Source organism: Toxotes jaculatrix, chromosome 4 (genome assembly GCF_017976425.1).
Source record: "Toxotes jaculatrix isolate fToxJac2 chromosome 4, fToxJac2.pri, whole genome shotgun sequence".
NCBI lineage: Eukaryota > Metazoa > Chordata > Actinopteri > Toxotidae > Toxotes > Toxotes jaculatrix.
The window spans coordinates 15,262,335-15,279,276 of NC_054397.1; the positions used below are offsets into that span (position 1 = coordinate 15,262,335).

The 16,942-nt window shown below is 43.0% G+C and overlaps 1 protein-coding gene across 8 annotated transcripts in view; it reads right to left on the reverse strand.

The window, feature by feature from the left end:
• The window catches only part of LOC121181044 (nuclear factor 1 X-type-like), a 110,154-nt gene that overhangs the window by 82,751 nt on the left and 10,461 nt on the right, over nucleotides 1-16,942 (reverse strand). Inside the window, exon 1 of one of the 8 annotated variants that reach the window (XM_041036815.1) lies at nucleotides 14,618-14,763. The exons of the other annotated variants lie outside the window; for them this stretch is intronic. Within the exon in view, the coding sequence (XP_040892749.1) occupies nucleotides 14,618-14,644 (27 nt within the window). The 5' untranslated portion in view covers nucleotides 14,645-14,763. Of the gene's footprint in view, nucleotides 1-14,617; nucleotides 14,764-16,942 lie in introns of those variants that run through there. 8 annotated transcript variants of the gene reach the window in all.

Genomic DNA, 16,942 nt, shown 5'->3' on the forward strand with positions numbered 1-16,942 from the left:
GGTGCCATTCATAATTCATCGGTTGTCACACTGGAAGTAAAGTTGTTTTCATTTGTTGGCAATGGGCATGGGTAAATGGGCACTATGTAAGTATTCTTCTAAGTACGTTTAAAACATTATCAAAAAATTATCAACAGAATGTGAGGAAATAACAGTTTTGACGTTACGTCAAAGACGTCCCTTTAGTGTGTTGCGGAGATCTACTGAAGTTAGCATGCTAACCAACTAGCCCGGATCCGTCCCATCCCATCTTGTAGTACCTCTTTGTACCTTAAGAGGAGACAGTGAGTCACTGTAACGTCCAGTCTGCCCTCAGTCCTACATGAGAGGATGAAGAAGTAGTAACTGCGATTAGGCCATAAACCTGTGTTGCTGTCATCCTCTCTCAGCGATGTCCCTCCACTCTTCCCTCAAGTTCAGCTATTGATGCTGTTGGTTGCTGTTCTCTCATCCTTTACTCCTGCCGACACTATGTCGTCCTTGTCTCTCTGATTGGGCAGACTGGGTGTACACTTCAAATGACAGGCACACAGAGTGGGCCGGTAAAAACTATGGATTTTTTGACTGTCCACCAGCCCACCGATGCAGCAGCTGACTATGGCACAGAGGAAGGGGGTGGGGGGCAAAGAGGGTATTTCCTTGTTTCTTTCAGTAGGGGAAGGATACCCCAACTTTCTTGTCATGTGCTGCTCCCTCTTTGTTTTGAGTATGAATTTGACAGTTGGCCAACTCTTACACATTGCCTCTTTAAAATCTCTGTAAAAGTCATTCAATCTCTATAGTTTTCTATTAAATATTTAATTCAAGTGTGCTGAGTCTGTGACTTTCTACAAAAATCCAAAAGTTCAAAAGTGATTTGAGGGATATAAAATAGGCAAAGAATAAAACTCTTAGTCTCGTGATCATACTTTGTCATTTACAATTAGAACATTACAAATGTTTGTGGCGTGCTACTTTGCAGATGGGAAACCAGCCCTGTTATATTACTATCCTATTTCTGCATCAGTGAGCTCCCTATAACACTGAAGCTTGCGGATTTAATTCTGCTTATCATGTGAGCTGGAGTTTTGCCTGTGCTGGGTTGGCGCTGCGAAGGTTAAATGGTGCTCCCTGTGGCATGATATGAGCTGGGCATTTGCCTGTGCACTCTGCCTTGTCTGTGCTGAGTTGGTAGTGTTAGGGGTTAAGAGTGGGTGGCTGCTTCAAGTGGCTTCCTATGTAATTCTGATCCCAGTAGGGTTAAAAGGTGTCTGTTCCAAATGGCTTCCTGAGAGCCGGGTCTTAATCTCTGCTATGCTTGACAGAGCTTGGGTTAAAGGGAAACAGGCTTTTGATACGGGAGCAAGTTATGCCTGACTCTGAGCTGGCAGTGTGAGGGTTAAAGGTCGCTCTGCCCATTTTGAGTGGCATTCCCTGTAGGGCAAACACCATGCCAGGCCGGAAGAAACAGAGGACACACACAAACACATGCAAGGCGAGAAACAAAGAGCCTTCACAACCACACGCACACACACATAAACACACAAAGACACGTGTGCGCACACACAACAACTAAATCATTTTGAAACTTTTATCCTCTCAAACCAGTGCTTTCTTTTTTTAAAGAAGAATTCTTTAAACAAAGCCAGGGGAAGACAGACAGACACACGATGCAGACGGGCGCCTCTGGGAGAGTGTGTGTGCAGTTATCTCCTCTGTGACCACGCTCGCTGACTTCCCCAGCCTAAACTACCACCTCGCACAGACCTCAGGAGCACCACAGCACCACAGGCAGACAGCCATAAGTACATGTCCTCAGAGGGGACATAAAATGGTGGAAACCCACCTCGATAAAAAGGCACCTCACAAACAGGGAAGGGAGGAGAAGAGAGGATACAACAACAAGGAAAAGTCCTCTATCACTAATCCAAGCTTCAAATTAGGTTAGTGTTGGATTTATACCAATTATGAAAACATCTTTCATTTAAGATATGATCAGAATGTGAAAATGTACAGTATATGTGAAAAGCAGTCATCCCCACTCTCATTTGCACACAACGCTGGATACAACAGCAACTATAAAATATTTTTTCAAATTATTTAAACAAAATAACAGTATAGGCTACATTTACAATACTATATGATGAAGTACTGAATAGTTTGCATCTGGTATGTTTATAGGTAGTATTTGGCATGGGCCCTTAGTTACCTTGAAATCCCTCACAACTGTGCTGAGAGAGGGAATAGCATGTAAGTGAAATACTGCATACGTGTAACCAAATGTGCCCTCGCTGGCCTCAGATTGAATTTTTTTTAACTCCTTCTCTCGGTATCCTGCTCAGATTTACTGTTGTAAATATATTTATATATATATAAATATTTATATATATATATATTTATTTTCTTTTTTTTAAAACTGAAATAAATATTCACCAAGTTATTTTGCAGCAAATAGTGCAGTGTTTATCAACTCTCAGTGAAACTGGTCCGGTATGAAATACCAGTCTCCATTTATAAACATGTGATTGTATGAAAAGATAGTATCACAGAAAAGTGAGCCAGAAGGAAAGAGCTGGACTGAAAGCAGCAAGAGCTGCCACGTCAGATGCTGCTGAGGCTTCTTGGCTGTCAGGACTGAAACAGACACACACACACACACACACTTAAACACACAGTGTAGACACACACGCACATGCAAATGCAGAATGGCCTGCACACGCAAAGCTCTACACATCCGCACAAATGCACAGACACTGGCTCATATACGTGCACACATGCACACGCAAAGGAGGGTTTGCCTTTGCAGTGCTGTTTAGGGAGTTGGAGTCATCAGCCTAGCCTGACACCCATGCTCAGTGTAGCCATCACTGCTGTTTGTCTGTGAGTCAACATGGATCGAGCCGCTCCATCAACAACACACACACACACACACACACACACACACACACACACACACACACACACACACACACACACACACACACACACACACACACACACACACACACACAGGCCCCGATAATAAAGCCAGCAAATCCTTCACTCCAGTTTGCCTACCACTCGCCAGAGGCCTGCCCTGGGTCTGATCATATCCTGTTAGGATTGCTTCTGGATTTACACTTGTTATTTGGTTACACTCAAGCATTGAAATAAATACTTTGTCTTCCAAATTTCACTACAGTAGTTTAATGCGCTTCAAAATGAATGCACTTTATATTTTACTTTAAGGTGTGACAACCAAATTGTAACAGCACGAAATGCAAAACATTCAAACATTTATTCACACAAGCAAAGAAGACCGCACGGTATCCTCCGAGTCCTGTTTCAGAGAACTACATATAGGGAAATGTGGGAAATATTCAAGCTCTCTTAGGCAGCCCAATAAAAAAATCAGATGCAAAATAGGATTTGGCCTCATCTTTATTTAGGCTGGCTTTCCAATTCCTGGAGAAATTGCATTATTGAATACAACAACGCCATTGTTTCAGCAAATTTCAGAAGGGCTGTCAGCTTTATATATTTCCAGAGAGGAAAATCAAAATGGGAACACTGTTTTTCAATCTGAAGGGGAGAGAAGCCTCTTGTGTAGAGATTTGATTCTCCAGATAGCACTTGGCACCATTTGCCTCCTCTAAGTACTGTAATATGGTTATGATACATTAGCATTCCTTCACATCACCAAAGAAACCCAATATGTGTATATCAAGCATTTTAGTCAGTGGAGGAACAGAAAAGAAGCAGAGAGAAGGAGGGAAGGGAAAGGAAGGGCGGGGGGAGTCCAGAAGATGGAGAGTCAGGTAAAGGATTAGCATTAAGAGGCAATAGGGAGTAAAAAGCTGCCTGATGAGCAGGATTCCGAGGGACAAAGCCTGGCGAATGGTGAAACTGTTTAAGATAGCCTGCGCAGTTCTCAGGAGAGGCACACAGGGAGTTAGTAAAGTGGCTTTTAAGCTCACCAAATCCAACATATCCCAGATAAGACTGTGGCTCTTCCTGAGGGAACGAAAGAGAGGAGCAGCGGAGGGGGCTGGAAAGAATGAGGTAAAATGGAGGAAGTAAAAGATGTAATGAGAGAGAGAGAGAGAGTGCGGTGAGCTGAAGGGTGATAGAGAAAACAGCGAAAGATAAGCTAAAAGCAAAAGAAAAAGGGAGGCTTTGAGGAAGAGACAGAAGGAGAGAAAAAAAAGATAGAAATGAAGTGTAAGGAAAGTGGGAGCATACTTTCAGATGGGAGCACATGTGAGCTTTGGTGTTGGCTGATCCTGTCTCATACAGTGAAGCAAATGAACCCAGAGACACTGAACAGCCCTGCCGGCCTCTCCAGCAGGATTTTATCACCTGAGTGAAAGGCGGCTTGAATACACACAAGCCAACGTCATCAATCTGTGCTCCGCTCTGTCGTAGAGTGAATCTGTGCAGGCGTTTTATGTATGTTTTGGATTTTGTTTAGGCAACAAAGCTGTAATGCAGAGGTGCAAGAATCCCTCGCACACATAAGCACGCTAAAGCATGTGTATCGTGAACCAAACAGTGCATGTGGATAAATATTCAAACCTGTCAGATGACTGCTGCCACACACAGTATTGCTAGGTTGTACTCTCCTTTGTCAGACTAACCTACATAGCTACCTCTAATTTAGTTTAAATTATTTTGCTCTTTCACATGTTTTTTTTTCCCACTGTCTGCACAGATACACCGCTGACTGCATAGTACATGCATGTGCATTAAAAGAGACAGGTGCACACACACATACAGGCCAGTAAGCAGAGAGTCAACAAACAAGGGTCAGTTTTTAATCATCCCTAGTTTGTTTATTTAGCAGTGGTCAGGTTTTCACTCATAAACCTCCCAAACTCTGTTGCAAAATTCCTCCTTTTAGACCCCAGAGAGAACATTCAAACAGTATTAATTCCTCTTGCTGGGAAAAGGGACGGCCTTTTCCCGGAGCAATCCATAACATCTGAATATAAAAATAAATACGAAGAGCGGGCGCGCTCTTAACCCCAAAGTGAGGAGGGAAAAAACCTGCCGGGAAGTTTGACGGCAGTGTATGTTTTTCCTCTGTTTCACTAGTGTCTAGGACAACATTTTTTTTTCTGTGTAGTCAACCCCGCTATGTTGCAGCTCACTACCACCTTTTCTCTTTCCATCGGTCTTGCAATCTTCTTTTTTTATTAATTAGCCTCTCCTTTCTGTCTCATTCTTCTCCTCTTAATATTTACCCTTGCTCTCTCTCCTTCCCCCCCCCCCCCCCCTCTCTCTCTCTCTCTCTCTGCTGGACGCCCCTGTGCCAGTTAACTCACCACAAGCCAGAGGGAGGACCGCAAGAATGCTTAAATCAGCATAATTAGGCCTGTGTGTACTTTAAACACACACGTTTTCCCCAAGCCTGGACCCCTGCCACCCGTACAACACTGTGTACGCAGCCACGGCCCGTCTCTTTGAGTCAATAAACACAAACATATCAGCAGTCAGCCTCACACACGTTCACACAGCATACACACACTCCAATACATATGCAGTACATGAGGTGAAAAATGATGCTGTATTCCTCTCCTGCCGAGGTCTACTGAAGCTACCTCCCTCATACAGCTGTCACACCCCCTCATCCCAAACCACCATCACCACACTAACACAGTTTGACCCCTTACACTGTGTAGCTGAAGGGGGAGGAAAGTAAATGAGTTTAATATGGGCGGCTCTGTGCTGAAAAGTTACACGTTTGTTGAAGAATTTCCATAAGCAAGCCGGTTAAAATTAAAGCACGAGCATGAACTAAAACAATGGCCTGGATCTCAATTGGGTTTGTGGTTTTGTCCCACACACACATCTGTATGTGTTTTAGGTTGCAGTGGTGCATTAACAAACAACTGCCTCCCAGCGAATCCAGGGTTCTCAGCTGCATATGGGGATTATCAGTAGTCATTACAGACCATTTAATAATAATCACCACCATCAAAAACGAATCAGTCCAAGCATGTGATATTCGGATGGCCAATATCACGGGCTGAGTGGATCATATTACTGAAGATGAGAGCTGATTAGACAGTGTTTGGCATGTCATCTCATTTCAGTTATCACAGAGGGATCCACACACTTTGTGAGCAGCAGCTTATTAGTGTCTTTATCTGCACTTTTGTGGGGCAAAGTGCTGCTCGACGTGTGTGTGTGTGTATGTGTGTGTGTCAATGTGTGTGAGATAAGAGTCATAACAGACATGACACCCTTGAACTTACAGGATCAAAACACTCAACAGAAAAGTTTGAAAGTCAGTGACTAAGGCCTGCTATAAAGGCCTCCAATAAAAACATTACACTCCCTCCCTTGGGCGCTCAAACACTCACAGCTCCCGAAGAAGCTTCAGGTGCAGACGGACATGGCAAGAGAGGCCGGCACTTGCACTAACACAGCCCCAAACACCTCGAAACAACGAAACCCAATCCTGTGAGTCTGTGAATAAGAACAAGAGTGCTGAACACGAAAGGCCCGGTAGCTGCTCAGCCTGCAGCCTTTTACATTCATTTCAATTCTAAAGTTATGCATGGAGAACAAGTAACTCCAGTAGAGAATATTACTTGCCACTGGCTTTGGAAGTACAGTGGCGTTGCCATGGAGTTTATATGTCATTAAAGCAAAACATGAAGTTAATTTGATTTCCATTTTTAACATCACCCGCCTCAAAAACAGATACATTTTATATGGCCTCAGCTTACTTTCCCCTTGGCATAACGCTCCAGCAAGCGATCAGAACGCCATGTTGGATCTACTTAGTAATATATTTTGTCAGCAGCATTTGATCAAAATGGTGTGATACTGTTTATATGAGGGTACACACTGAAAACTAGCCACAAAGAAGCCACTCTGTGTGTCTCACTCCCCTCTGTCTGTTTGTCTCTTTCTCTCTCTCACACACACACACAGAGGCATGAACACACTAATTTCTCTGTTTGTGTGCTCACACAGCTGTGGATCTTGCACAGGGTTCAACCAAGGTAAAGATATGGTATATTACGCAATGGCTTATAGATTTTTCCACCCCTGGCGAGCCGCCAGCGCTCTCAATGGGAGAGTGAGTGAGTGAGAGAGAGAGGAAGAGCGAGAGAGCGAGAGAGAGAGAGAGAGAGAGAGAGAGAGAGAGAGAGAGAGAGAGAGAGAGAGAGAGAGGATCAGAGAGCAGCACACTTTGTTCCACAAAGTCTGACTCACTAACTGGATTCACTGGCTGCTTCGGTGGGACTGTAGGCCTCTATGACCAGTAGATACACTGAGGAAATAGGGCTGAACAAAGACTTGTGACTTGTGTGTGTGTGTGTGTGTGTGTGTGTGTGTGTGTGTGTGTGTGTGTGTGTGTGTGTGTGTGTGTCAGCATGTGAGTCTAAGCTACTTAATCCTACTGTGAGTAAAAATTGTTGGTGAATGGTGATTGGAAGATTGTAACTGCATTTGCGTCAAGTATCAGATATATTTGTTAGGTCTGGTGGATATTTGAGCTATCGCTCCCTGGGGCGATGTGGACTGCTGCTGCTGCTGCTGCTCTACATTGGTCTGTCTCTGCCACACACACACACACACACACACACACACACAGAGCAGGCAAAAAATAAATGACCTTAGGTAGTCATTCAACACAGCAGGGCTTCACGGCTATACAGTCTGACCTATGTATTTCCATCAACTGCAATTTAAAGGTACAGTAAACATACTGACACAAGTTAAGACTTTTACATTCTGTGATTAGTTTTTGATGCTGCTGTTTTTTTTTTTTTTTTTATTCTAAATGGCCAATACTTAACTTTTTAACGCTTTTAAATGGCTGATGGTTCTAGGAGCAGGCAAACTTATTTGACAAAGCAAAACAGTCATCAGACTCCAATGTTGTACTGTGAAATTGCACAAATAAATGCCTTTGACGTGAACAACAAAAACTCTAATGTGCATGCATGACAGACATTTCATTGGAAACTACTTCCAAAATGAGACTTGGAAGAGTCAGCAAGAGCGGTCCAATCTGTTTTGAATCAGATGCTCGCCTGTCAGGATGATCAATCCGACTGTTTTCTTGATTTACTTACCGAGTACGTGACATGCATATGTTAATGAAACTTGCGCGTTTCTCATATCGGTCTTGTCCATATTCTCCCGCCTGGATTAAGAAGGCAGACATACTGTTCACACACAAGGCAGAGAAATGCATTCAACAGAGCTGATTTGGCCTAGATCTTGTGCACCGAGGTTTCACCTACTCTTTTAATTGGGCTCTTGATGCTCGACATAGGGTGTACTTCCTCTAATTAGCTATATCTATAGCGTATGGGAGAGTGTATGAATGCATGCATGTGTAAAATCCTCTTTTGAGCAACTCCAAACTAACTAAGAGCTTTAATTTCACGCTAGGCTGCATTGTCCCATTCAGTGGGGTTACCCCCACAAAAAAGCCTCTGAGAAAATCAAAAAGAACGAAAAACACACCAACGGGCGACGGAGGAGGGGGCTGGAGAAAGACAGAGAGAAAGGGAGAGAGGGAGAGACAAACAACAACAACAACAACAACAACTGAAGCTCATCCTCGAACAATGCAGATCTCTCACTAACCGTTACTTCTCTTTTAAAGGGAGCTAATTGAGTAGGCGGAGGGGGTGGGGGAAGAGGAGCAGTATGAAGGTGAAGGGGAGTTTGTCCCAGGCAGCTGCGAGAAGAGTGCAGTACATTGGCTCTGGTACCTTCTTATCTCTCGATTCCTTCTGGGTTCCTCACATTTCCACAGTCTGATCATTTCATCACCTGCTGGGAAACTACAGTCACTTTAAATGACGGTAAACTGCTAGCTGTTGCACCCTTGATTCCCAAACCTGAGAAGAACTAACAGCGTTGCATGTGGATGTGCATGTCTGCATGTGAAAAATAAAATTATATTGGGTAGTGAGCACTGCAACCACAAGAGCTCTGCAGGATAATTGAGTATACTTCGTTCCTGGGTACTTTCTACTCTCATGACAAAAGCTGGCAAAGGCCGAACAGAGAGAGATGTTCCCAGTATCAGCACACTGAAGTGATTTCGACTGTGCTGCTCCTCTGCCACGTCTGTCTATCTGTCCACAACATACGTGAGTGTTCAGTCTGATTTCAGATGAGTGTGCGCCCGTGTGTGTGCACATATTCATGTGTGCGCCATATGGTTTGGTAAACACAGCTATATCACAGACCAACATGAGACCGCTATAGGGGCTTCTTGATTCCACTGGCCACAGATCAGCCTAAACCTAATCCACACTAGGAGGCAGAAGAGGACACGGGGGGGGGGGGGGGGGGGGGGGGCAACATGTATTCACTTGGACACACACGTATTGGACGCACACACACACAGGCCCATCCATCCAGGGAACAGCCACCTATTACCCTGTTGTGCCAATTGCCTCAGTTAAGCATGATAAATCCATTTTCTATGGGCGGTCAGGAAGACTGCACAGATAAGGGATGAGCAGAGCAGTGCTGGATTTAACCCACCTCCAAGACAGATCCACACACATTCACACAAACACACAAATGCACAGGAGGACTGCTCACAAGCTACCTCAGGGTTTTGCTCAGGGCCTTACAGGCTCTTCCGTACTAAATCTTTAAAACGCTGCAAACAAAAACTAATATTTCCATAACGTACACATATTTAATTCTTCACAAACACGAAGCACAATGTGTGATTTCAAATGTTTGAACAAAAGATTATTTAGGCATTTTAAAAACTTCCAGTCAACACATCTCTCACACAAATCGAGTACATGTTTTTTCTTTCCATGTAGCTAATCAAAATTTATTCAGACACTGTTTAACTGACATGGACATGCTGTGCCATTTCCCACTTCCCGGCACTCTTTCCTCCGTCCCATCTCTCCGTCCCTGCCTACCAGCTCTCACTCTGGGCCAAACAGTGTAAGGTGGACCTGGTCTGCCTCCAGCAGAAAGGATGAATAAGTAAAAGGAACACAATGTACCCCTGGGTTCTGCCTGCAACCCACTGCCTGCCTGCCTGCCTGCCTGCCGTCCTGGCACAGTTGGCAGGCCACTTTTACCCTGCCTACCCTGTCCACTACAGCAAACCTTTTCTCCGCAGCCTGCGCTGTGCCTACCAACAAACTCAGTGTGAGCAGGATTAGTGTGTGTGTGTGTGTGTGTGTGTGTGTGTGTGTGTGTGTGTGTGTGTGTGTGTGTGTGATACAAAGTGACACCAGTAAGACTTGGTATGTTACCAGATCATGCAGGCCCACCTCGGCTTACACCAGCACCTCAGCCTTCACCGTCCGGTCCCAGTGAAACCAGAACCGAGGGCTGACGCAGGAGAGCCATCGGCCCAAAACGGGGAAGGACTAAGAAACACATATACTGTATGCGCACACACACACACACACATAGACAGCTATGACAGCCCCGTGTTAACTTAATGTCTTGAAAGTCTGACTTTTAATGAACTGATACTGGTGCCTAAGACAAAATAAAACAAATTTGGGCCTAAAGAAAAATGTGTTTAATCTAGAAGATATATAAGAACATATACTGTAAGCAAACTGATTGTGTGGGCTCCACACACATTGCCACGGTTTGTGCTTCTTCATATGCACAAACACTGTTTTCGTTGAGATGATAAGTGCCTTTATCTCCATCACCAAAGACACTGACTGCAAAAACTCCATGTTTTTTTTTTTTTTTTGTCCATTTCTATGGCTGCATGGCATGGCTACAGTATGTATAGCTTTCACTGCATGCTTACAAGTGCTTTGCCAATCTGCATGGCTGAGTGAATTTCAAGGACTCATTTGATCTCCAAATCTAAAAAAACACTTTAGAACTGCAAATAAGCGGGCATGAAGCGCTTATGAGCGAGAATCGAAGCAAAGCAAACAAAACGTTTTTGCGTGTGAACTGTGCGGGAAAATGGTTAAACAATCTCCCGCACGGTGTTAAACATCTCCGAGTTTGCAGCAAAAGCTTCAAAAGTTGGCAGTGTTTGTGAGACGCGCTGTATATTAGCAGCCCACATCTCATTTGGATAAGAGGGATTTAACTGGAGTCTGAAATAATTGATTTCAAAAACGCAGCACATAAAAGTTTTAATTAACGACGCCTCCACGACCTTCAAAGCACATTAAAACTTTATGCAAATGCATTTCCGTCACAGGGATGTGAAACAATGCCGTGGAGCCCGTAAAAAAAAAAAACCTCCCGGTGCTGTTTGGCAAATGCATGTGCACCACTTTTTGGCTGATCGGGTCCGTGACCTACCAGGCCATTCCAGCAAAGCTTTTATCAGCATTAATAATACATTGCGGATTGTTTACACCAGTTTTGCGTGTTTTCTGTGATTTGTGAATTATTCACACGACCAAGATCGAAGAACAGAGTTTTAAAGGAGTCGCATGATGACAAGTAGAAGCATGGGTACATGGACGCCATGCACGTCTGTATAATTCATGCATGTGTGCATGGGTCTGGACGTATTAAATAAACACACACACACACACACACACACACACACACACACACACACACACACACACACACACACACACACACACAATAAACAATCCCGCCTTTCCCAGCATCCAACCACAGATCGTTAAAGCAAGCGATTAAAACAAATTAAAGGCGGATGTTCAAGTCCAGCTTTAATTACAGGTGTGAAACAGAGAGGTGTCACTTGACGTCCATGCAGGACGCAGGGACGTTTTTCAAATTCTTTTTTTTTCTTCTTCTTTTTTTTTTTTTTAAATGACCGGTGCAATGTTAATATCCTCTAAACACTAAAACACACGTTCTCAAGAAGATGTGAGAGGATACAAACACATCAGTTTGATGCTTGATATCCGTCAGTGGGACCGGGAGACGCACTATCAGCAGCCTAAGCAGATCAATATGTATTGCGCATATGGGCAGCACGCGTCCATGCGGCGCTCGTGCGAGAGGATCTGCTGCCAATTAATTTTAATTAATGGAAAGAAAGAGGAAACTCGATGCGGACCTCTGCCTCATACCACCAGGCTTGGAAAATTATCTGTACTAAATATGCAGTAGGGCTGTTGGACTTACTTTACGGAGCAAATCAAATAGACTATTGATTAGGAAGTGTCTCCATGGCTGTGTCAAACTCGCAGACGACAGAGAGGTCACGAGAAAAAAAGAATAAGCAGGAAGAGAAATGCAAAAGACATTTTGAGTGAGGTAAGTAAGGTAAGTAAGATTCTGATGCAGCATATTTTGCAGCCTCGGCCTCTGGCTTTGATTCTGTGATAATAAAAAAAATAAAATAAAATAATAGAGAAAATAAAAGAGGAGATGAAATTTACTCATCACTCTTCTTTCTGACTACTAAACATAGTCCGAGGAAACATACTGAGGTCTGGTCAGAAGGCCCTGAAATAACGCCGAGAAGGAACCCTGCATGTTTTTTTCCACGGAGCTCGTCAAGTGAAGACCGTTCTGTTTAAGGAAAGGAATGATTACAATTTCTCTGCTACATCACATATGGCGTTTTACCCTATTATGAAATCAAATACATTTTGGGAAATGTATAATAGGTTATTATCCCGTGAAACTACAACGCTGAACAGTGTACCTCAGAAAGGAGGGCGGCAGGCCGTGACCTCTGCTTCACTGCAAACGTTTAACCTACAGGACTAAAGCTGAACAGCTGTGAGTTTATAATGCAAAATTATTTCACACTGAAAATTAATGCGTTAAAATCATAGCGTCTGATAACTGATAATTACATTCCTTGCCCCGAATAACTCCTGACTTAAGTCTAACTGAAGCTCTCGACCTCAGATGAAAAATAAATTATATCACACGGCTTAGTAACAAATACTAATGTTAAAAAGTCATGTTCAAAGTGATCATTAAAGTGGAGGTTGGCGGTAAAACAGTGAATCATAAAAACGGCTTTTACCCCGGTGTTTAATGTGAGAAGCCGAGCGGCAGAGGGAGAAGCGGACATGCGGCGCGGCCTAAAGCTGAAGCTGCAGCTCTCAACTGTTAACTCTGCAGTGGCTGCACTAAAATATCTGAATCTGTCAAGTACGTTCTAATTAAATAATAAAAAGAAAAACATTACACAAACTTAGATATAGGTTTGTGTAATGTGTGTGTATATATTATGATCAAAGGCAACAGCAAAGAAAAACTAAAAAAAAAGGTCACTTATAGTTTGACCTTTGCTGTTGTGAGCTGTGATCTGGTTTCATCTACCGATAAATTTACGTGCATAGAAACAACATAGAAACAATACATGTTCATGACAGAAAGAAAATATACTCAAGAGTATGATGAAAAAAAGATGGAAAGAAACAGCAGACTTGGGGTATGTAGCTCACTCCTGTCAAAACGGCCTAGAGGTTAACTTGGCTCAGTATTTTCCTTGTGTGAGCATAAACCAGCTAAAAATATTTCTAGATTTTTTTAAATAACAGAAACATAATATATATAAAGGTTATACCGCGGTCATTGAGATGATAAAATAATATATTTCTTTTTTCCTTGTCATGCCGGAGGTGCGTATGGGGTTGCGGCCCGAAAGGTCAAAACTGAGTCTAAGAATTTGCCTTTAATTACCAAAAAAACGCCAGCTGAATATTCAAATACATATCTTAGGTATGGAATATAATTTATTATATTGATTTAAGACAAGGAAAAGAAAAACTAACACTTCTTCACCTCTAACTGAACCATTACACCAGAAAGGCCTTGGAAATTACGCACCGGATAAAGCGAGATATATAGTTTTTCTATTAACCGAGTGAACTCCTTAAAAGCTCCATCCTGTGCGCTCTTTAAAGTAATTAGTATGTAAATAACATGTAGTAGCTCTGTTGCCTCTTTAAAGGTCAACCGAATTTTGTCATTAATGAAACTGCAAACACGCAGCTCGGACACACGCCCACCTTCTCTCTTTCGCCTTTAGGAAGTCTTAAAAAAACACCCACACACTTTGTTGAGAGACTGCCGAAGGAGAATAAAGTCAGCGAGGGACAGTTATGAATGTGTCCACGGTGACCCTAAAGGCCCCCGGGACGGACCGTGGCTGAAGACCGGCAGACCTCCGCAACAGCCACAAGAGTCCCTCCTTCACATGAAAAGCATAAACGGTCCTACAACTCAAGAAGCCGTCTTAGAACTCGGTATGTGGTTATTTATATTTGCCGATTATTGCCTCGGGGTGGTTCTAATTAGTCTCCAACTGTCAGGGAACCGAGCCCTTCTTCCCCTTTCTCCAACCTCCGTTTTATATAAAATAGATTTGGGAGAAGCGCCATTTTCTCTCCAAACCATGCGCAATGAGACGCACAAGAAAGCCCGTTGGAGGAGTGCCATTAAAAAGAAAGGGGGAGAGAGAGCGCGAGCGAGGGGGAGAAAGAGAGGGACAGAGAGAGAGAGAGAGAGAGAGAGAGAGAGAGAGGGAGGTTAAACACTATCGGGGGAAAGAGAGCAGAGCTGAAAAAAGGGTCCTTAAAACGCAACAAATGACAAGCAGCAGCAGCACGACAGACACAACACAACACTGTAACCACATACAGTAGAAACAAACCGGAGGCGCACTACACCGGAAAAAAAAGGCAAACGAAGAGGAGCACGAAAACGGCGATTTTTTTCATACCTGTGTCAAGCAGTAAGGGGAGTACATGGTTGTGTCTAGAGATGAAAATTGGAGTTGTTGATAATAAAGTTGGATGGAGGTTCGCTGCGGTGCCGCATTGCAAAGCCGCTGTGGCTCAGTCCAGGCTGTAACCCCGCCTCACTCACAGTGAAAGCTCCGCACTAACTTTAGGGGAAAGTTTTTGCAGCTCTCCCTCCCTCCCTCCCTCCCTCCCTCTTTCTCTCTAACTCTCCCTCTCTCTCTCTCTTCCTACCCGCTTCTCTTTCACATCGACGCAAACCAAACTGCATATTTGAAATGATCATTTTTAACGTTTTAAAGTTTTTTTTTCTTTAATAATCAGTGCTTTGCTAAAACCCCAAAAAGGAATCGCTGGAGAGAGTATTCCTGCAGTACTGTGGTAGCTTGTAGTAATACTCGGTGGTTAGTTCAGTCACCCCATCGTATTTTTAAAGTATATTTTAAATTCCCATGGAACATCTGTTATATTCCTATCATTTCTATTTTCGCTTACAGTTTTGTAGGATCAGTTATTCTGGTTCAGTGTAAATATGGGGTTAATATTTTTCGTGAGGAAATTATTGCTCTATGCTCTCTCTCTCTCTCTCTCTCTCTCTCTCTCTCTCTCTCTCTCTCTCTCTCTCTCTCTCTCTCTATCTATCTATCTATCTATCTATCTATCTATCTATCTATCTATCTATCTATCTAATAATTTTGTTTGTGGGTTAGAAATCAAGAAAAGAAGACCAGCTCCAGTTTAGAGAAACTGAAATACATTAGATTGTCAGTGTTTGTCCCTCACAGCTGACAGTAACTCAGTGGTGAGTTAACTGTGATTTTATGGGACTTATTTTATGACATTGACAACATTTTTTAATCTTTCATGGTGTCACGTTAATATTCCAAAGAGTCCTCGTTACATTGTGGTGTTTAATGAATCTTTCTAGATCAGGCATATAGTATCTTCTGTCTCTGACTTTGTTTTATAAATCAGCCTTTAAAAAGCTTTGCCAATGCATACAGAAAAAATAAAAAACATAAATGATTGAGGGGACAGATTTCCTCAAAATGATCTTTTTTCAACTTTCACATCCCTTGCTCTGAAGAAAAATGCAGAAGCGTGACCAAAAACAGAAACAGGGATTTGATATTTACAACTCCGATTTTGCTGTGGTGTTTTGTCAGCAAATCAGCTGGATGGTGACACACAATTATCCACACGCGTACAGTAAATTCAAGTGTCTTAAGTGGAAGAGGCTCATCTGTTAATGCAATTCAGAAGTTGTGCCGTGGACAAAATATTTGATGCAGCCGAAACATCAGCTCGAACATGCACCAAAGTTTGTGTTGAATTCAGTTTACAGTGTGTCACGGCCGGATTGGAAGCTCGACTCTGTCAGCTCCACTTTGGCTGAGGGACGCTCAGCGGTGTTCATTTTGGGACAAGGAGCTCCTCATCTGAAAGTTATAACCAGCCTTACAAATATTTACTATAGAAGCAGCATTTAAATATTCTCAATATTTCTGGGGACCTCTGTGAATGTCTTTAAGGAATTAAACAAGTCCAAAATCATTACAGCGGGTTGTAAATTTACTGTGTGACAGAGTGTAATTTATTCAGCTGTGATACCTTTTGGATTCCTGTTTCTCCCCTTTTTAACCAAATCCAAGTCATATTCTCGTGTACTGTATGTGTACATGGAGACAAAAGATACCTGAACTTGGGCAAAGTGGTCTAAACCAGTCTCATTGTGACTCCTATTGTATGGAAGCAATACACTCTGTTTCTAATCAGGCTTGGCTTTATCCTCGCCCGCTGCCTGCTCCTCAGCCTAATCAAACTCATATATGCAGGCAGAGTGCCTGCAATTATACATAAGCCCCTGCCTTGTGCATGTGTGTGTGAGAAAGTGTGCGAGAGCCTTGTGAGAGGGTTTGGAAGTGTGTGTACAACTCTGTATGTGCATATGTCTGAGAGTGTGTGTTTGAGTCTTACAAAACGTGTGTGAGCACGTGTGTATGTGTGCAAGGGTGCGGTTTCGGGGGGTTGAAGTCACCCCAGTGCTCGAATGCCAAGTTTTTCAGGGGGGGATATGAAGCTGCGCAGCTTTACGAGACCTCAGCCTATGTAGGATACTTAGACACTCACACCACAGACACACATGCATATAATGTGCAGCATATACACACACATACACGTACACATGCATATACATACACGGAACCCAAATGTCTTGTGGTCAATGATACGCTGGCACAAGCAACTAGAAAAAGAATTAGATTGAGAAAAAGAAGGAACACACTAAATAAAAGTGAAAGAAAGTG